General features: G+C 45.5%; 1 protein-coding gene across 1 annotated transcript; it reads left to right on the top strand.

Moving 5' to 3' along the window:
- Window positions 1-101: 101 nt before the first annotated feature.
- Window positions 102-22070, top strand: LOC118090129 (uncharacterized; the record flags this gene model as incomplete). The annotated part of the gene is made up of 4 exons (XM_060278025.2): window positions 102-566; window positions 4136-4269; window positions 7119-7285; window positions 19977-22070. Coding segments are annotated over 4 exons (1452 nt in total), but the record flags the coding sequence as incomplete, so codon positions are not given.
- Window positions 22071-22091: the final 21 nt, after the last annotated feature.

Here is a 22091-nt window from a genome sequence, read left to right as displayed (position 1 = left end):
ACAGGTGCGTTCCCCACCTGCATTGCCTTTCTTGCAAACCCCCTTTCTGCACAGGAGCCTCGCCCTTTTGCTGCACCTGCTCCCTTTCCTGGGGCTGATTTCCCCGCCCCCACCCGCTCGCCCCTCGCCGGCCGCGCCCCTCCGTCCTCCTGGGCCCGCCCCCTCCCGCAGCTGCCTTCAGGTTCCGCAGGTCACTCCTCTCGGAGCTTCGAGAGCCGGTGAAACTCCGGGCGGCGCCAAGCGAAACCCGCCTCTCCCCTGAGGAAGAAGCAGAGCCGGGGGGCGGGACCCGGGCGAGCTCCTTACCTGCGCGCGCTCCCCTTCCCGCCAGCCCCCTCCGCCGCCCTCCTTTCTTTCTCTCTCTGCCCCCCTTCTCTCTCACACACACAAAGAAAACAAGGAAATGCCGCCCTGCTGGTCTCCGGAGAGCCTCTCGGGAGGAAACAGAGGAGGCTCCTTCGCCCACTTCCAGCCCGAATTCTCTTCCGACGAGCCTCCAGCGACGGCGCAAAGGTCCTGAGCTTGTTGGAAGGGCCTTGCAGAGGAATCTCGTTCCCAGCGCAGAGGTGAGTCCCAGGGAAATGGGAGATATACGCCAAACCATGTGGAAACCAGTGTGGTTTCAGAGCAGGCGGGCGGGTCCCCAAAACCTTTGCAAATTCCCTCCCAGTTTGAGGTTCGGGGATTTCATGCCAGCCTCCTCTCCGCTATTAGGGTTGCCACCTGTATTTCAGTGTGAAATGCTGCGTCCTGCATTGATAACAGTATTGTGTTTCAGCTCTCTCTCAGTCTCTGGCAAGTTAGGGGTCCTCTCCAAACGCAGGTTTTTTGAAAGGTTTCAGCACAGGTTACACACAGTAAACGAGATCACTCTCAAAATTAGTTGAGGTGAGTTTTTTTGGGGGGGGGGGAGATCACGGGTAAAAATCCCCCATAAAAGAGGACATTAAGGGAGGCAGGTTTTCTTTTGGGGGGTGCGGCGGCGGCGGGGGGACAGTCTTCTGCTAGGGGGAGGATTAGAACCTCGGTTAATTTAGTATTTTTGATGCTTTTCAATGATTTTTTACGATTTAGGGGGGCAACACCCCCCTTTACTACACCCATGCCCACCCTGTTAGGCTGCGATAGATTGTAATGGGTTGCTTTGAAGTCACTTCAACATCAGATTGGGGGGGGGAATCTCCCCTCCAACTGCCCCACCCTGTCCTGTATTTTCCCACAACAAAGGTAGCAGCCCTACCCATGCCAATAGACACCTGACACTTCACTGTGTCTACACAACTGGGATCCCATTAAATATTGTGCCCCCTCCTCCTGCAACTGGGAAGAGTTCTTTTGGGAGTTTCGGGTAGGCTTTTGGATTGCAGAGAATGAGAAGGAGAGAGCGGCTCCTCCCCCTCAAAAAAAACAACACAAAACTGGATGCATTTACATATTTATTTTTTGCACTCTTAAAACTCAACAAACCCAACTTTGCAAAGAAGTCTTATTTGCAGACTTGGGGGGGGGGGTAAGCCTGCAATCCGAACTGCCAGGGGCAGGGCAGGGCAGCATTCTTGGAGCTCTTGCGTAGAAGGAAGAAGGCAGCTTCTCCCATCATTGGGGGAAGGGCCATAGGTCAGTGCAGAGCACCTGCTTTGCATGCAAAAAAAGTCCCAAGTTCAATACCCAGGAATTGATCTTGGAGCATCACTACTGATCAGCTTGGACAGAATTGACTTAGTCTTAGATTCTGTATAATTAGCAGCTTCCTATTTTCCTGTCGCAATTGCTCGTTTTTGAACTTGGGCCCTTGCTTAAAGCCGCAGCTCCATAACAGAGGCCCTTGGGTGAACTCGTGTCTGTCTGAGGGGTATAAGGCAAGACAGAGATCTGTGACAACAGGAGTGGCTGGAAGAAGACTTCATTGGTTGGAATCCTGGCTCCTCCACCCAACTCCCTGGCTCCTCCATCTGTCCTTTCTATCCAACTACCCTGATACAGTGCATGCTTTTTGTTACTAATGGAAAACCCCAAAACAAAACAATTCCTTAGTTTCTACAGCAGCAAGCGCAGCAGGCTTTAACTCCCCATGTGATGATGATGATGATGATTTATTTATTATTTATACCCCACCCATCTGACTGGGTTGCCCCAGCCACTCTGGGCGTCTTTTAGCATATATAAAAACGTAGTGAAACATTAAGCCTTAAAAAGTTTCCCTACACAGGGCTGCCTTCAGATGTTTACTAAGTGTTACTGGTATATAATTACTCATCTTCTTAACATCTGATGAGAAGGCATTCCACAGGGTGGGTGCCATTACCAAGAAGGCCCTCTGCCTGGTGGAGCCCATGAGAAAAGAGTTTTATGTATGTCTTGTATATGTGAACGAGTCATTCTACCTTGAAGACTGTAAACAGTAGCTTGTGTGACCTCAGATACGGCCCTTTTCAACTGAATGGCTTCGCCCATTTAACTGCAATTTAGCTGACGGTCAAGTTATTGATGTGCATGTATGAACCAGTCTGTAGAAGATTTTAGCTGGCTGTGCTGAAGAAAGTAAACTGGTGGTGAGCTGTACTTTCGGGGGGGGGGGAGGTACAGAATTAAAGAAGCTGCAGTTCTGGGAATTACTGTATTTTCCCATGTATAAGACAATGGTTTTTGCTTGAAAATAGGCAAAAATAGGGTGTCGTCTTATACATGGATAGTGAATGCAGAGGGGGGACGTGCGATTAATGGCAGCAGCAAGCAGGAGATTCGCAGCAGCGACTGGGCAGGTGGTTGGTGGCTGCGGCAAGGCCTGCTGGCAATTGGCTGTGGCAATTGGGCAGGCGATTCGCAGCTGCAGCAAGTGGGTGGGTAGGCTGTTGGTGGCGGTGAGCAGGCAGGCAATTGGCGGCTGCAGCGAGGTGTGTGATCGTCAGTGGCTGTGGCAAGCGATCGTCAGTGGCAGACAGGCGGGTGAGCAATTGGCAGAAGTGACCTCCCCCACCCCCAAAAAGCTAAACTTCTTAATTTTGGGTTTTAAAAAATGTCTTATACATTGGGGCGTCTTATACACAGAAAAATACAGTAGGTTTTTATCATTGTTTGTGATGGTTGCACATTTTAAATGAATTATTTTGGAACTGGGTATAGAGTTCTCTATTCATTTCATTTCCATGTATGGGTTTTGCTGATGCTTAAAATAAAGCAGGATTTCCCCCTCCATTTGTTTTTAGTATTTCTCTTTATTTTCCCCCATTAGCTTTTTCCTAACTTTCACAGCTTCAGTCTATATGAGGGTTGTTGTTTTTTTACCTTTGAGGGCTTGGTAGGTTCTCTGCTCACTTTAACACATATGACACCACAAGCTTTAAAAAGACTACAGTTGCAATTTGCTTACATGGAATTAGCTGCCCCACCCCACCCCCACATATACCTCCTTTGTCTTCCTTATTAATACAGTGGTACCTCGGTTTAAGTACGTTTCCGAGCACAATTCAAAGTGTTGGTGCTGACCTTTAAAGCCCTAAACGGCCTCGGTCCTATATACCTGAAGGAGCGTCTCCACCCCCATTGTTCAGCCCGGACACTGAGATCCAGCGCCGAGGGCCTTCTGGCGGTTCCCTCACTGCGAGAAGCAAAGCTACAGGGAACCAGGCAGAGGGCCTTTTCGGTAGTGGCGCCCACCCTGTGGAACGCCCTCCCATCGGAGGTCAGGGAGATGAACAACTACCTGACATTTAGAAAACACCTAAAGGCAGCCCTGTTTAGGGAAGTTTTTAATCTGTGATATTTTAATGTATTTTTATATTTGTTGAAAGCCGCCCAGAGTGGCCGGGGAAACCCAGCCAGATGGGCGGGGAATAAATAAATAAATAAATAAATAAATAAATAAATAAATAAATAAAATAATAATTAAGTACACAATTGGTTCCGGAAGTCTGTACTTAACCTGAAGCGTACTTAACCTGAAGCGAACTTTCCCATTGAAAGTAATGGAAAGTGGATCAATCCATTCCAGATGGGTCTGCGGAGTACTTAAACTGAAAGTACTCAAACCGAAGCGTACTTAAACCGAGGTATGACTGTAAATGTAATGTTGTTTTGCAAACGCTAGTCATTCAGCCAATTGAATCAACAGATTTTGTGTTTTCTATACCCGCAGACAACTTCAGCAAGGCAGAAGATGCCTCACTCGGAGAGACCTCGTCACGATACAGATTACAGACAGAGGGAGAGTCCAAGGTCCAGCCGATATATTGAAGAAAGAAATAGGAAACCGTATCCTTCAAATGGAAGGTAAGTTTAAAAAATGAAAACGGGACACAGTCAGGAAGCAGAAAGCCAAATAACGCACAGTATGTCATATTTCTCCCACTCTTTGGGGTGCATCATGCCGCTTTAAACAGCCGTCGCTTCCCCCAAAGCATCCTGGGAGCTGTAGTTTGTTAAGGGTATTGCAGATGGCGCCATCTTCATGGATGATATCCAAGTCAGAAAAGGCATCACCATGGGGACAGGGAGTAACAACTCATTCCAGTATCTTTCCATGCATGACATTACAATAGTTCTGAGTACTAGGAAAGGATGGCATTCTTATGAACGAAGGTGACTGAGGCTGCTGTCCTGTGCACACACATAAATTGGCACTCGCTCGTATTTTTTGGTTCCTTTTAATAAAGGAGTAGCTGAGCCATTTGAGAACATTCCAGTGCAACACAATACAAAGTCATGGTTATATTTTGCTGGCTTATTAATATTCATGTGAGCGTCCATTTAGATACTTCCATGGGGGAGGGGAGGGACACTGCATTAAAAATATGCCCTCCCTCTCTTTACAATCTACTAATGAGGCTGCATTATTCTAAAGCAGGCACCCCCAAACTCCAGATGTTTTAGCACTACAACTCCCATCATCCCTAGCTAACAAGACCAGTGGTCAGGGATGATGGGAACTGTAGTCCCAAAACATCTGGAGGGCCGAGTTTGGGGATGCCTGTTCTAAAGCATACACACCACACACAGCAGCAGCAGCAGCAGCAGCATCAGCATCAAATCTTTGTTGTTGTTTAGTCGTTTAGTCGTGTCCGGCTCTTCGTGACCCCATGGACCATAGCATGCCAGGCACTCCTGTCTTCCACTGCCTCCCGCAGTTTGGTCAAGCGTTTAAATGAGGCAATTTCAAAGTCTTCCTGGAACACTCTTTTCTCTAGAGAGGACAGATCAACTTGGTTCTGGAAAAACAGCCAACCACCATGGTTGTTGGGACAGAGCTCACATTTGTGATCACCGTCACTCTTATTTTCTGGCATGTGGCTTGTTTAAAAGAGGGAGGCAGCTGCATTGCTGTTGCTCTCTGTTTAGTAGAAAGACTTGTAAATCACACAGCTTACGTTGTACAGCTGTTCAGTGCACAAAACACAAAACCTAAAGGTCAAGGGGTGGGGTGGGGAGAAAGGGTTACTGCCTTGCCAGACTTTAACATCTTGGCACCTATGCCTACAACCAATTGATTAATTTGTTCCTATAGATCATATTCATTAGAAGAGAAAAGCCAGTGGCAAAATGGGTGATGCTTCTAATTGGTGACAGTGTAGCTCGTATGCAGGACCACGGTAATTAATGTCTGCTGATTACAGTTGCATTGGTGTACTTGTAATTCTGCCAATGAGAACAGATGAATGCAAAAGATGCTAGGACTGGAAAATCTAATTGAGTGAATAAATGCTGGCTTAGGGTTGGAATAATAATTAAAATAAGAAATCCGAAGAACATTAAGCGAAAGCCAGTAACAGTCTGGCAGCGTTAAGGTCAGTAATTCAGTAAACTTTGAAAACAAGTTTGCAGGGCTGTAGTAACCTATATGACCAAGGGCAAACATGATAGCTGTTATGGAACCTAAAATGCTGTTAATAGTACCTTTTAAATAATGGGGAACTACCCCCCCCCATGCACAGAGCCTTGTTAATATTCCGTGTTAAAACCCAAAACCTAAGTGAAGACACACAAAAAGGAAATGGCCTTTACATATTCATAACAATGAGAGAGATTTATTTATTTACTGCTGAAGACCACCTTAAATCACCCAAGTGCTCATAATCTTGGATGAAGAACAGCTTCCAGACAAGCAGGCCAGGTGGTTCAGCCCCTTCCAAGTCCCACATTATATTTAGACAGGTGGATGGGGCCACCTGCTTGTCAACAACCTGACATCAACATCATGTCAGTCGAAACAATTTAAATCAAACCATGCAAGCAAAGGCATAGCTCTTTGCAAGGGCTGGGGATCAGCCGATTGTCAGTGCTTGCAAAGAAACAAGAATTTACAGGTACCACTTATCAGCAGTGCCTGCAAACTCATCTTTCAGCAGGGAGCCATGTCTTCAACTGACCCACACCTGACATGTTTGCAGGGCATGGCTTGCAAAAAAAAATGGCCTCACAGGCCAAGTAGGGTCTACCAGCCCTAATTAGGTGGGTTAGGGGTTGCCTACCACTATTTAAAAGGGGACACGGGTGGCGGTGTGGTCTAAGCCACTGAACCTCCTGGGCTTGCTGATCAGGAGGTCGGCAGTTCGAATCCACGCGATGGGGGCTCCAGTTGCTCTGTCCCAGCTTCTGCCAACCTAGCAATTAAAAGGCATGCCAGTGCAGGTAGATAAATAGGTACCGCTGAGGCGGGAAGGTAAACGGCGTTTCCATGCGCTCTGGTTTCTGTCACGGTGTTCCGTTGTGCCAGAAGCGGTTTAGTCATGCTGGCCACCTGATCCGGAAAGCTGTCTGTAGACAAACGCTAGCTCCCTCAGCCTGAAAGTGAGATGAGCGCCGCAACCCCATAGTTGCTCCAGGGGCCCTTTACCTTTTCAACTATTTAAAACCATAAGAAGTCTTCAGGTGTGTCCAGTCTCCACTGAAAGGGCATTCCACAGTGTGGTGCCATCACTGAGATGTCCCCGCTTTTGCTGATGTCCTCTCGGTGTTGGACCGCAGAGGATTCCGGAGCAGGGTTTCAAACGATACAGGGAGTATTGGGAACATATGGGAGAATCTGTGACCTTGAAAAGTGGCATAGAAATCACTTTTAAGTAAAGTAAGTTTTAAGAAGGCAATGATTAAGCTATCAGTTCTTTATTCCTCTCCACCTGCAGGTCATCAGAAGGAACAACGGGAAACCCTAGATATCCCACAGCTTTTGCAGACCCTCACCAAAACAACCCAGGAACAGCTCAGGAATACGTTGATTCTTCACCCCCATTGTTTTATCCTCGAAAAGAGACTTTTTCTGAGAAGTGCTCAAACCTGTGTTCAAGAAGAGGTATGCAAACATTTGTCTTACTCCACTCAATTGCATCCTTTGAGCCACAAAGTTTTTTAAAGAGGAGTATAAGTGGATCTTTTGTTGGGGGAGCAGAAAGAATAAGAGGTTTCAGCTTCCTCTGAACTCTTCCTCAGGCAGAACAAAAGAACAGGAGGAGATCAAGTAATTTAAATTCACAGCTTGCAGCCAAATCCAATTTTATAACAAATGGGGGCACTTACTGACCACACCTGGCTAGCAATCTCCTAGCATATCAAATAGTTATTGATAAAGGTTTAAAGAGCCACAGGTTTTCACATACATCTTTAGTGACCCCAAGGAGTCAAATGTTTCAGTTTTTTCCATTATTTGGAGAATCCAGCATGACTACATGTTTCAGTGCCCTTGCTGAAAGGATGATAATCATGATACTCGGCCGATTTCATTTCTTGGGATTAAATAACAGTATGTGTCCCCTTTCCCAAATTCCTAGCCAAAAGTTGTAAAGGCAATGGAGAATGATACCTTGGCCATCACAGCCTGTTTTTTAACAGTGTTGTGTATTTGGCTCCGTTTCTTGGAAACAGGTGCTCAGTCTGAAGCTATGAAGCACACCTTTAAATGCTTACCTTGGATTAAAGGTAAAGGTAAAGGGACCCCTGACCATTAGGTCCAGTCGTGACCGACTCTGGGGTTGCGCGCTCATCTCGCATTATTGGCCGAGGGAGCCGGTGTATAGCTTCCAGGTCATGTGGCCAGCATGACAAAGCCGCTTCTGGCAAACCAGAGCAGCACATGGAAACGCCGTTTACCTTCCCGCTGTAGCGGTTCCTATTTATCTACTTGCATTTTGACGTGCTTTCGAACTGCTAGGTTGGCAGGAGCTGGGACCAAGCAACGGGAGCTCACCCCGTCACAGGGATTCGAACCGCCGACCTTCTGATCAGCAAGCCCTAGGCTCAGTGGTTTAACCACAGCGCCACCTGGGTCCCTTACCTTGGATTACGCACGGCCAAATTTACTCAACATTCAGTTTCCAGCACAGTAGCCAGATTTCAACATTTCGTGACTTGTGTTTCATTCTCGGCACATAACGCAATTTATGAGATTGTGTCGCGAGTTGTAAGCTTGAGAGAACCTTTAGGATACTGATTCTCCACCCCACACCTCAGCAAAATAAATCATCACGAGCTTCTTAAAAAAATTCACCTCATAGGACTATTTTAAATATATCTCACTAGAATCCTTTCAGCTTCGGATTTTGCCAGCTATTTTTAGTTCATGCATTAAATTCAGCCTTCCACTCCCTTTGCCCTTTTTGAAGTGTGACCTCAGCCAAAGTGAAGTTCAGCTTCCGGCAGCAGCTGAACGTCGGCATTTTGTGTGTGTGGCTACTTTTTCCTTGTCAGTTTGTTAATGTTATATGACATCAAGGCATCTCAAGCTGTATACAGCAAAGTGAAGTTTCCTGCAGCTCATTCTGAGCTTATTAACAGGCATTCAGGCATTTATTGTCCTCTCCCCAAATTCTCCCCTTGGACCTTCTCAACGGAAGCAAGAGCTGCCCACTTCTTGGGCTTTATTGTATTTATTTACAAGTGGGTTCCATTTGTTCAATGGAACTGCCAACTAAAAAGGCTTGTGGCCTTGGCTTCTAACCAGCATGCTCACTTGGCAGGAGGAAACTAAAGAGAATTACAAGCTGTTTTCTGCTTCCTGCCCCCACCCCAGCGCAATCAAGCTCTTGCTTGGGTCCTCAGAAGTTGTGGTCATCTTTTTTTAAAAGTACATATTTATCTTCTTGTGATCATCCTGTATCGGGGCCTGCCCAATAAATTTTGCTGCCTGCGGCAAATGGCACCTACACCCCCAAGATCAATTGAGTTATTCTGGGACCTGATGGAAAAAAAACCCCACAAACCCCTCTCCCCCACATTCCTTGCTAGCGGTAACAATGCACCATTAATAAATTAAATAACTATTTAAATGTACTGCCCTCGTGGCACCCAATATCAGCTGCCTGGGGAAGATGCCTCACTCTATCCAATGACAGGGCCGGCCTATGCAAATATTGAGCTTTAAAGAAACACCCATAAGGTTGTTTACTGTTGGGTAGAGGTAGGTGGTAGCTTCTCCTCTTTCTTCCTCACTTCCTGGAGAGTGGACAAGGTGGGGGTGAAGGTAAACAAGCTGGCTTCTTTTTCGCTGTCGAATATTAAGAATGCGGTGGATCGGATTCCTAGAAATTCCAACCAACTGGGGAGGACAACTCCTGTGAGTATTTAGGAATGAATGTCTGAATCAGACCTACCTGGCCCTGAAGCAAAACAAAAAGCAGTTGAAGTGTGGATTTGGCAACCTTTTGCGATATGGTAGCTGCTTAGGGTGCTTCCACACAGAAGTGGATTTTGGGATCAGTGCTCCTTCTTGCATGAAAGTTTTTTGCAGCGTCCTAAAAAACGTGATTGGTATCTAAATACCAGCCTGTCTTTCCTTCCCCAATACGGATTTACCCTTTATGTGGAAAATCTGATAAAATAAGTTGTCTGCAATATCAAACACCTGTTCTCCTGGAAGCACCCTTAATGTCATTGGAGAGCAGCTGCAACCAGAGAGGAGTTATCTGATTTGCTAAGCATTATCACGTTCTCATGACCATACAGAAATGTGATGTTTGTCGTAGGCTGCAGTACATGGGGTTTACTTCTGAGCACACCTGTATAGACTTGTGCTGTGGATCCGCATTATCCAGCTACCTAATAAATAGCTCTCCCTGTGGATACAATCAGATATCAAATGGGTAAGAAGACCTTTTTGTGGCTAATATGAATTCATCTGGCATACTAAAATACCCAGTAAATTTTTCCATCAGTGGTATGCCTAGACCTTATTAGAGGTGGACCTCTGGACTTGATAAAGTGGTCTTGCTGTTTTTCAGTACCATTTTTAGCTATTTCAGTCTACAGGTAGGAGTGTGTGTGTGTTTTAAATGGTGCATTGCTTTCCATGTTTGAACAACTAGATCTACCGAGAGAGAGATTAATTGTTTCATAAAGTCAAGCATATGTCAATTATGTTTACTCGGAGAACCTCTTTTTGATAGAATGAGCACAAACTTGAGTGTGCTTTACAGGTGGAAGGCAAGAATAAATGGAACTCTTTCAATAGTTTGACAGAAAAAAGGGGGGGGGGATAGCCTTCAGGGAATATTGTGATCTTGAAAGAGTAAAAGTTGGTCTTGAAAAGGATTGCAGAGAGAGCTAAACACTGAAATAGGATGGCATTTTACAAAACGACCAAATTGTTACCATTAGCCAAATAATTGTAGTCAGTTCTGCAGACATTTTCTGATTCTGAGGCTACAGTCCTGTGTCTGCTTACCTGAGAGTAAGTGCCATTGATTTCAATGGAACTTAAGTTTGAATAAATGTGTATAGAATAATTCTGTTGTGTGAATGCCCCCGCTGAAATGACTTGGGGGAAGACCTTCCTTGCATGCAGAAGTCCCCATGTTTAATCTCTGACATCTCCTGTTGTTGTTGTTGTTAATAATAATAATATGGCACTTCCAGATTATTCACTCACACACATATGTGCCAGCTTCCTTGCCATTCTTCCTTCACAAAGCAAGCACCTTGCTTCCTTGACCACGGCTGTCCCCTGCCTTCTGTCTTCAGTGTCACCTGTGTGCCTCCAACAAGGGCACTTCCCATTTGCAAATTAGCAAGAGACTAAATTGAATCCCATCAGCAAATAAAATTAGGATATAGCTATAAAGTGATTCCTTCCCCCCCCCCATCCCGGTCCTTCCCCCTGGATATGCTCATGCATTAATAAACCAGCATAAATTCATGTGTGTCTGAAAGCTACTCTTCCCCGTCCCCGCTCAACAACCAGAACATTTAATCAGAATCTTAAAGGAACTGGAACAGAGGTCATACTGTCCTAAGAAGAAGTGCATCCTTATTTTTGGGATCAAGGTGCTGCGTCAAAACGAACCAGATCTCTGCCTTTAAAAAAACAATCAAATTCTGTGACTTGCAAATATATGAGAATGGACTGTGCATATAAATACAATATGCATTTATCTATGTTTCAGGGTTTTGCTTTGCTTTTTAATGGAGTTAGGGAAACATGCTAGCATCTCTATATTTCTAACTTAGGAGATATTTCCCTGCATGTAGAAAGCATATATATATATATATATATATATATATATATATATATATATATACACACACACATATACATACACACATACACATATATATACATATATATATATACATACATGTTGTGCTTATTCCCTTGTTTTGTTTAATTTGTGATCCACCCTCATAGGGTACTAGATGGTTACTGTATTTTTATTTTATTCTCTGATGAAAGGAGGTATGGAAATGTAACTTTCTCATAGGCATGTAGCCTTGGCTTTATCTTTGACCACTTTCTCCCCCTTGTCTCCTGTATTCCCTTTGTTACTGATTTATGCCCCTTCTCCCTTTACAAAGCTGCAGAAATACGGCTCTTCCTCTTCCATCATCTCAGCAAAAACCACGGTCCATGCCCTGAACATCTTTTTCCTAGATTTCCGCAACCTTCTCCTATCTTGTCTTCCATTGCACACACACACCCTCATCCCAGTACAGTGCTCAGGGGCAAAAAGATAATTCAACTAGCCTAATTCAGCTGCTTTTTAAAAAGGGAATTGAAAGGGCTCTTGGATGGAGAATTTTCTTTCTTTCTTCAATTCCAGTGACGAAAGTCCTCCGAGCCAGAGAGAGACCCATGAATGCTGCCTTTAGGTCTTCTGAGGAAAGCCAGGATATTGTGAAAATAACTAAATATTGTTTCCTTCATTCCTTTTGAGCACTGCTCCTCTAGGGTCCTCCCTCACAACCACAGCTTCAGCGCTTTCGGGTTTCCCTTTAAAATCCTCTAAATTCCACTCCTCATAGTACACAGCATCTTTGTTACTTCTCTCTGATGAATCGGGCAAGTGTTTTGATACCGATAAAAATCGCTGTGGGGTGAATATTGGAACTATTGTTACGGCATGCTTAGGCCTTAGTTGAACTCATTTTGAGCTGGAGGAGCAAAGAAGCCTTCCGTTGGATTCTGTAACCTTCAGGGAAGCTAGCATCGTCTTGTAGTTTAGGTCATTTCAGATTGCTTGGGATCGTAAGAATTTCTGTAAGAATACAGCTGAGACAGGCTTGGATCCAGACCAAGGCTGCAATCCAAGTGCCCCTTAGCCTGGGCTAGTTTTGAGTGGAGACTTCCTTCTCCTTGCTTCACCTGTACAGACTTTCTGGCCAAACGTGTAGGTAGATGAAAGCCTTGCCTGCTAGTAAGGGATGCTGTTCAGTTTTGTGTTGCCCTCTTTGGGGAATCGGCCTTCGGAGAAAAGTTACAGGAGTGTGAGAAGAGGCGAGGACTAACAGGCAGGGTGGAAGAAGTCGAGGAGACCCCATAACTCTTGGGACTCCAGGTAAAAGAAAAACCGAACCACATTTCCTCTCAACTGAGGCTCAAAGAAGTAAGATAGGGCAACATGCTGGCTGGCTGCTATTGGTAGCCTCACGTCCCTTACCACCCTCCTACAATTTATTTTTAAGATTTTCCTTAAACCTTACATAATGTGAAATGCACTGGCCACCAGTGCAGGCTGTTTCAAAACAGGGGTTATGTGAGCAACCAATAATCTGGTGGCTGCATTTTGGATCAGTTGAAGCTTCTGAAAAGTCTTCAGGGGCAGCCCCACGTAGAGTGCATTGGGATAGTCCAGCCTGGAGGCTACCAGAGCATGGGGAACAGTGGCCAAGTCACTTCTGTCCCAAGGGACCCAATAAACCCATTGAGGGCCACGATGGTGTTTGGGAGATGACCTCAGCCGCGTGCAACAGCACATATCTGAGGTCAGCTAGGTTTGCATTTAGCTAGAATGCTCACTTTAGCCTTATTCACGTGGCTGCTTTTAGAGTGGAAAAATCCTCCCCCTTCAGTGTGCTGCTATATATATATAATAATAGTAATAAGTACGGTCATACCTCGGTTTAAGTACGCTTTGGTTTGAGTACTTTCCGTTTAAGTACTCCGTGGACCCGTCTGGAACGGATTAATCCACTTTCCATTACTTTCAATGGGAAAGTTTGCTTCAGGTTAAGTACGCTTCAGGTTAAGTACAGTCCTCCGGAACCAATTGTGTACTTAAACCGAGGTACCACTGTATATCAAACTTAGCTTACATTTTCGTTACTGCTTTGCGACCACAGTATTGGATAGGTGTTTGCAGGTATTGCCAAGCAACTAAGGAGGATCAACAGGGACATGGGCTGAAGACCTACCCTTCTCTGTAATATTAGCACCTTGACATTCCTGCAGACTCATCTACCCAGAATTTCTCTGTTTTGGACTCAAGCATATAATAAAAAAAAGGGATGTGGGTGGTGCTGTGGGTTAAAACACAGAGCCTAGGGCTTGCCGATCAGAAGGTCAGCAGTTTGAATCCCTGTGACGGGGGTGAGCTCCCATTGCTCGGGCCCAGCTCCTGCCCACCTAGCAGTTCGAAAGCACGAAGTGCAACTAGATAAATAGGTACCACTCCGGCGGGAAGGTAAACGGCGTTTCCGTGCACTGCTCTGGTTCGCCAGAAGCAGCTTAGTCATGCTGGCCACATGATCCGAAAGCTGTATGCCGGCTCCTTCGGCCAGTAAAGTGAGATGAGCGCCGCAATCCCAGAGTCATCTGCAACTGGACCTAATGGTCAGGGGTCCCTTAACCTTTACCTATATATATTTATGCATCTTAAGGCAGTGGGCGCGGTGATTGGACCTGGTCTATACTTAGGATAAGTATAAAAGGGAGGGTAGAAACTTAAGCTGGAGGAAAGGAGTCCAACTGGATAATTTTTTTAAAAAAGTTTCCCTTTTTAAAATAAATAAAAACATCCACTGCTCGAGTTGTAGAGAACTCAGGCACATCTATGAAGGTACGCAGGCCTAATACAAACATTGCCCTAATATGATAAAACAAACCAAGCAACTGACTGCCTCCTCTCACTTTGCAGCAGCTCATATAAATACAATACAGGTTTTCCAAGCTTCCTCCACAGGAAGCAAAACAGAAGGCAGGTACATCCGGCAGTTAACTTCTAGGTGGTGCACTTTGTTAAAAATCTCTCTGCGAGAGGTCAAACTCTGCAGGCCTTCAGGGAAGCCAGGTTTTGTATTTTGGGTCATTTCAGATTGCTTGGGATTGTTGGCATCGCCTACGCATTCCTGTAAGTATACAAAATCTTGGATCCAGACTAAAGCTGCAACCCAAATGCCCCTTACTCTGGGCTAGTTTTGAGTGGAGTCAGCCTTCTGCTTGCTTGTGTCATTCCACCTGCGCAGACTTTCCGCCCAAGCGTGCAGGTATTTGGGAGCCTCGCCTGCTAGTAAGGGAGGCTTCCTCCACAGGAAGCAGAACACAAGGCGGTTAGGTGGTGCTGGAGATCAAACTATGCAGTATAACCTGCCCCCAAGTGGCTAAGTAAGTAATTGGTATTGCTTTAGGGAAGCCTTGGTCATTTACTTGCACTGTGCATAACTGCATTTAAAACTTACTTTCTGCAGCCATTGAGTCTTCCTTTATATTTGAGGAGGGGCATAGAGAAGTTAATTAGCTTTCCACAATACAAATTTACAGCATACTCGTTTGTTTTCTTCTCACTAGGGACTTTCTGCTGGTTTTGCTCAGGCTTTTCCAACTTCCAAACTGCAAGGTTGTGAAGTCTCCCTGGGCACATTTCTACCAACATTCAGAAGATTAATCAAGACCTTTGTTTCTTTAGAGAGTGTTTCTTCTAAATACAGTGGTAGTGGTTCCTTGCCTCCCCCTCCCCACTTCTTTAATGATATATATTTTATGTCTCTAAGTTGGTTGCAGACCCTCCAAGTGTCCCTATTTTCCGGGGATGTCCCTGATTTAGAGAAGCCATCCTGGTTTCTGATTTGATCCTGTAATGTCCCCACTTTTCCTTAAAGGTAAAGGGACCCCTGACCGTTAGGTCCAGCCGCGGACGACTCTGGGGTTGCGGCGCTCATCTTGCTTTACTGGCCAAGGGAGCCGGCGTGGCCAGCATGAGTTATCCAACCCTGAGCCTTCTGAAGACTATCGTGTATAGGGAAAGTTTTTTTCCCTATTATTTAATGTATGTTGGAAGCTACCCAGAGTGCTAGGGCAAACCAATTAAGATGTATGCGGTATGAATAGTAATCACTATGGGGCACCCCTATTTTTATGATAGAAAGGTTTAAGCGTATGTGGTTGCACAACAGGTAGATAGTTGCATTAAGAGAGAGGCCTTTATTATACCAGACTAACGGGGAAAGATTGCACTTGTGTGTATACCTAACCCCTTTTTGACACCAGATATTGTGTCTGGAGTACCAAGCTGCATTTCTGCAACTAAACCTAAATGGAAAAATATCCAGTGTCAAAGAACGTGGTCTGAGAGCCAGTTTGGTGTAGCCGTTGGGAGTGCTAGTTGAGATGTGGCGAGACCAGGGCTAAATCTCCACACAATCATGAAGCTCGGTGGGCGAGTTTGGGCCAGTCACTCTACCCAACAGCATGGTTTGTTCATAATGTTGTTGTTTTAAAAAAGTTTTTTATTGGGGGTTTCTGTGTTACAAAGCAAACAGATAAACACTTTCTCCACTTTCAGTTCATAATCTTTTTCACAGTTCATTTACGTTTGGTGAGAGACATTATTGTCATAGACGACTTTCAGTTGGGGGAAAGGGGTAGAAATGGGGATATTGTTCTTTTGTTCTATTGTCTATTCTTAGTGTAGGGAGGGTTGTGTCAGCATCACATGGTAGGTCCTCTCTCTCTCTCTCTCTCTCTCTGTGTGTGTGTGTGTGTATACATGCATACATACACAGTAGGTAGGTAGGTAGGTAGGTAGGTAGGTAGGTAGGTAGATATAGCGAGAGGTTAGGGGTTCCCAAGCTTGGTTGGTTGTGTTTATATTATGTCCCAAGGTTGTGTTGTATTGATTCATATGCTGTTGCAAGGAATAGGCCATTGCCCTGTTGTGCTGCGTGTGTAATAAAGGGGAACCACACTGGGGTGAAGGCATCCGCTGTAGCTTGTTCCAGTGCTAGTTTGCGTTTGTTGGTTAAGTTTTCTAGTAGGGTGGTTTCCCATACTGATAGGCCCTTCCCGTGTCTAGTTATGATATTTCTAGCTACTGAAAGTAAGTGACTTATGAGTTCCTTGTAGTGTGCTTGTGTGTTGTTGGCCTGGAAGGTATTTAATAGGGCGAGTTCTGGAACAGGGTGGTGGTTAAGGTAAAAGGAGGAGCAGCAGCAGCATCTGAATCACACCATGTTGGCAGCCCCAGCCTATATTGTGCGAGCATCACAAGGCCTAAGCTATAGCACCTTCCCAAACGCCCATCGCTGATTTACTCTTTCTGGCACAGTAGTACAAAAATAACTTACTAAGAACACTCCTCGGAATAATGTAGGTCAAATGTACTCAAGGCCTGTTTTATCAGTGTTTGGGGGGGGGAGATGGCTTAATATTTGGGCCTTACACTCTTGCCTCATTTGGAATCCCAGTGGGTGCTGATTCAGAACTCCTGGCAGAGATCATTCACCCCACCAAAAATTGTTTTGGAAGAAGTTCTTAAATGACTTCAGAAGGTCCTCCATGCATCCTGTTTTACTGAAGTTCTGCCACTGAAAGGCATGGCAACCGCCTCAAGTCCCTTCTAGCAGCTGGGAGGATTGTAAGCTTCGTACTAAAAAGGCTTCAAATGGCTGTTGCAAAGGCCTATTTGTTTCAGACAAACAGACAACACTAGACTCTTCAAATTCTGTACAGTGTGCGAGCAGACCTAATTTGATTCCCCTTCCTCTCCTCTTGTCTTGTTTCGTGGTAGGAGCACTCTCATTTAAGAGAATCTGGACTCTGGAATATTTCAAGAAGTCAAACCTAACAGCATTAAAACCCTAATCTGGACTCCTACGGTGGTCAAACCAATGCCTTGGGGGAAGCCCACAACCATGCCGTGATGAAGGCAATAACCCCCTTTTTTTGTTGCTGTACACCAGCGACTGACATGCAACCTTGCAGCATATAGGCAATTATGGCTAGTAACCATTGGTGAATATTGCATAATTTACAGAGGATGACAAAGGGTATTCAAGACACACACCCCCAAATGCCCCGTTCACATTGAAAATGTCATACTCTTGATTTTCTATCCTGTTGGCAGGAAATTTATCTGGTGCTCCAGTTCCTGCAGAAGGGGGATCTGGTCCCCAGAGCAGCAACAGAGGCCTGCTTTGCAGAGCACATGACCGATATTACAATTTTAAGGATATTGACAAGCTGGAACCTGTGCAGAGGAGGCCAACCAAGATGATTAAGGGTCTGGAAACCAAACCTTATGAGGAACGGTTGAGGGAGTTGGGTATATTTAGCCTGGAAATGAGGAGACAGAGCTGATAGCCATCTTCAACTATCTAAAGGGCTGTCACATGGACAAGCTTGTTTTCTCCTGCTCTGAAGGGTTTGGCATGAACCAGTGGCTTCAAGTTACTGGAGATTCTGACCAAACACCAGGAAGAACTTTCTGACAGTAAGAGCGGTCAGGCAGTGGAATGGACGGACTCCCTTGGAAGGTTGTTGACTTTCCTTCCTTGGAGGTTTTTAAGCAGAGGTTGGGTGGTCATCTGTCATGGATGCTTTAGTTGAAATTCCTGCATTGGACTAGATAACTCTTGAGATCCCTTCCAAGTCTACGATTCTATTATTAGCTCTACATTGGTTTCTGGTTGTTTCTGAGCCCAGTCAGTCCCTTTAACTTTCCCAGTCACAACCTGTTAGGGATTTAAAGGGTTGCCTTCTCCCACACAATACCCTGACTCCTCCCAGTGGTGCAGCAATAAAACTGCTAGCACATTTGTAAAGCTAAGCAGGGCCTGGCAACGCTTAAAATTGGATGAGGGACTGCATGTTGAGATTCCTGCATAACAGCGGGTTGGACTAGAGGACCCTCAAGGTCCCTTCCAACTCTATGATTCTATGACTGGTCAAGATCCTTTGAGAAGACCCTATTCTCTATCCCACCAATGGGTGGGCTCATGGAGCAGCTTTTTCAGGGGCAGCATCCACACTGTGGAACCACAAGGCAGCTTCACCTCAATGCTTTCTCTCCTTTCAACACTTACAAAAACTCTTTTTTGTTTTGTTTTTGCTATGTCTTTAGTATTTGTTACTTTTCACATAGCAACCTGAGCTGTATGTTATTTAAGCGGCTGGGTCTGCAATCTACATTTTCTCTGCTGTTCCATTGTTTAATTATGGCAAACTGGGTTGCTTTTGGTGATTGCATTTGGGTTTGTTTGTAATATGCTGTGGTGTGGTGTGCGGGAGTAAAGTACATAAAAACTGCTTAGCCATTAAAAAAATAAGTTATCCTATGGTGAAAGCTTCAAAATGCCCATGCTATCTTGTGATAACTGCAGACATAGCATGACTAAATGCAGTTAGTTGGCTGTTGATGGACGAATGGAAAATTTAGACAACAGCTACCATTATTGTTACAGATTTGGCTCAGCATGGGTCTCGTAGGAAGGACCCCAAGACAAAGAGTGTCTTATGTCGTAAAGCTGTTCCATGGCTTGTGCAGTTTTGTATCGCTGAATGGTTTCCAATAGAAAGCATCACTCTGCAGCCTGCCCTGTAAGGCAACAAACTCCCCTTCAGCAGAGGATTTTAAGCAGAGGCTGGATAGTCACCTAGCAGCTGTGGTCTAAACCACCGAGCCTCTTAGGCTTGCTGATCGGAAGGTCGGCAGTTCAAATCCCCACGACGGGGTGAGCTCCCATTGTTCAGTCCCAGCTCCTGTCAACCTACCGGTAGCACTTCGAAAGCATGCCAGTGCAAGTAGATAAATAGGTATCGCTGTGACAGGAACGTAAACGGCATTTCCATGTGCTCTGGTTTCCGTCACGGTTGTGCCAGAAGCGGTTTAGTCATGCTAGCCACCTGACCTGGAAAGCTGTCTGTGGACAAACGCTGGCTCCCTCAGCCTGAAAATGAGATGAGCGCCACACCCCATAATTGCCTTTGACTGGACTTAATCGTCCAGGGGCCCTTTTCCTTTTTTTTTTTACCTTTACCTTTTCTTATCTTCAGCCGGTTGAATTATATGCCATTGCAGGTCTCTTCTCCCATATGATGTCAGGGAGAAGGCTAGGCTAGAACCATCTTCCTTGCTTAGAATATGGGGCAGTTTTCCATTATAAAATAACCCTTCCAACTTTAGTACAACAGGTCAGGAACAATTTTACCATGCAATGAGCTGTGAGTGCAATCCAAGCCTGAGACACAGCTACCCTGCAGATCCCAGAAACCTTTGTGCACTCCGGTAAAATGGTGGGTTTTTATCAATCGGTAACCATAGTCTGCATGATGGCACTGGGATATTTGACCAAACTGGATTTATGTTTTAGTCTTATGTGTGGTTTGGATTTAGTGTTAACGTTACCCCATGGATGGCCTCGTTGCTTGCGTCCTTTATTTTACAGGAGGGCTTTGACGCTTAAAGGCAGCCGATAAATAAACACACAGACATGAGTTTTTCTGCAGCAAAACTATTCATGGATTTATACAAGGAATATTAACTCTCCCCTCTCTTTCTCTGCAGGAATCTTGCAGTTCGTTGAAATCACACTTAACATTTTGGTGCTGGTCTGCATAGGAGCAGCTCAGGCATCCATTTCCGGCTTCACCTCCATGGGAGGCCTGGGCTCCTTCAACATCAATTCCGCCTACAGCCCCTTTGAAGGGGTAGAGTTGCAGGAGGTGAGGGACCTGGACATGCAGTTCAACCAGATGAGAGCTCCTTGCGTCTACGGCGGCGTGGCCTTCAGCCTAACGCTGCTGTGCCTTACCATCCTCTTCCTCGTCGCCGGAGGGAAGCCCGTCCATCGCCTCTCGGTCCGCTTTCTCGTCACGGAATGCGTCTTCGATGTCCTCGCTTGCCTGGCGTACATAGTGGCTGTGGGCCTCTACCTCCACTTTGTCCTGCAAGTCAATGCGACGGAGGTGTGCAAGAAAAGAGAGAGGCTTTATGCCAGGCGAGGCTACACATCCATGAACTGCAGCGTGCAAGGCGGAGATGCTTCTGTGGCTCTCTTTGGCCTCCTGGTGGCTTGCCTGTATTTCCCAAGCGCTGTGGTCTGTTTCCTCACCATTCGGAGCGTACGGGAGTTCCAGAGGCAGGCGGCGAAGGTGCAGTACAGCCTTGAAAGGACCTACAGCGAGGGAGACAAGGCCTACAAGAGGCCAGAAAGCATTGACGGGGCTAGGACCTTTGCCACCCTGGTGTAGCCAACGCTAGGACGACACTGTGAAGAAACACATTGGGATGGATTGTTTTCCTGCAGCTGAAAGTTAGCTAGACTATCCATCAATCGCAGTTGCCAAACTGCATTTTTAAGTCGGGCAGCATAATATATATATTTTTTGTGCAAAAAAGGAAGTGTTTGTGCAAGTAATTCTAGATTTCCTTTCTGTGTTGATTGGCTTGTTTTTAAACGGGCTAATTGCATCGCTGCTGGGGCTTGGTCTAATAAGGACTGCTTTTACTAGGCTCAGTGATGCTACCGCTGGTTTCCTGCGACAGGCGTCCGGACTGCACCTGCAGGAGAAACAGGGCTTCTTCCCACAAGAGGTTGGAAATTGATCACTTAAGGAAATGGGGTTGAAGGAAGGCAGGTAAGCAGGTAGGGGGCTGTTGGGGTCTACAAAGCACACTGGCCAAGAGAGAAGGAAGAATGGAGGCCTCGAGTGCAATAGTCTCAATGACATTGCTTTGAATATTGTGGGCTTTCAGGTCCACTCATCAGAATCCCAATGCAGTCTCTGGCTATAGGCTCATTCCTCTGTCCCCAAGCGTAGTCAGTCTGGCCTAAGAAATGGCACAAGGAGGGGAGAATACTGCTTTTGGAGCTATCACTCATTGGTATACTACTGCTCACAAGTTTAATTAATGGGCTTTTACCTCCCCTCCCAAGATTTGCCTTTTATATATAAAAAGGAAGCAGATGGCTAGCAGCCATCTCAAGATCCCATAGCAATGGATTCCTTGAGGAGAGAGACATTGCTTTCCTTTTGGGATTGAAATTCATTGCCAACAGCTTACTAGCTAACCACGTGTTATTTAACATTGGAGAACAGCCTTCTCCAATCTAGCATCCTCCAGATATTGCTGGACTCTCCAATGCCTATCAGGTCCACCCACCACGGCCACTGGTCAAGGAGTTGGGAGTTCATCAGCAACCAGAGCATCACAGGTTTCCCCCCATCCCTGATCCAACACTTGACTGTCCAGCATTGCAGCCATGAGCTTTTCCAACCCTACCGGAAGTTTGCTAGAGATGGAAGCTGGGATTATCTGCACACTAAACTAAAAGGGCAGGGACTTTAGAGTAACCATGAGCAGACCCTTGGAACTCCCTCCACAAGGAGACACTTTTCGCCCCCTGATTTTCCCCTTCTGCCATGCTTTTCAACCTGTGTTCATGGGTTTCTTATTGTTCTCTCTTGCGCTTTTGAAATCTTTTAATACTATGATTTTATTGCCAAGTTGTTTTAGGACTCCCCACTGCTATTTGCGTGTTGTTTTTGATTGCTGCTGTTTAATGCATTGCTGCTCACTGGCTGTTTTTACGTTTCTATTGATATATATTTTTTGGTGCCTTGGCCAAAAGAAGGATTAAATGGTGTTTGTAATAAATAAGTGCATATTTTTCTCCCT

This window comes from Zootoca vivipara, chromosome 8, assembly GCF_965207765.1.
Source record: "Zootoca vivipara chromosome 8, rZooViv2.hap1.1, whole genome shotgun sequence".
NCBI classification, from domain to species: domain Eukaryota; kingdom Metazoa; phylum Chordata; class Lepidosauria; order Squamata; family Lacertidae; genus Zootoca; species Zootoca vivipara.
This window is presented reverse-complemented; position numbering and strand designations above follow the sequence as displayed.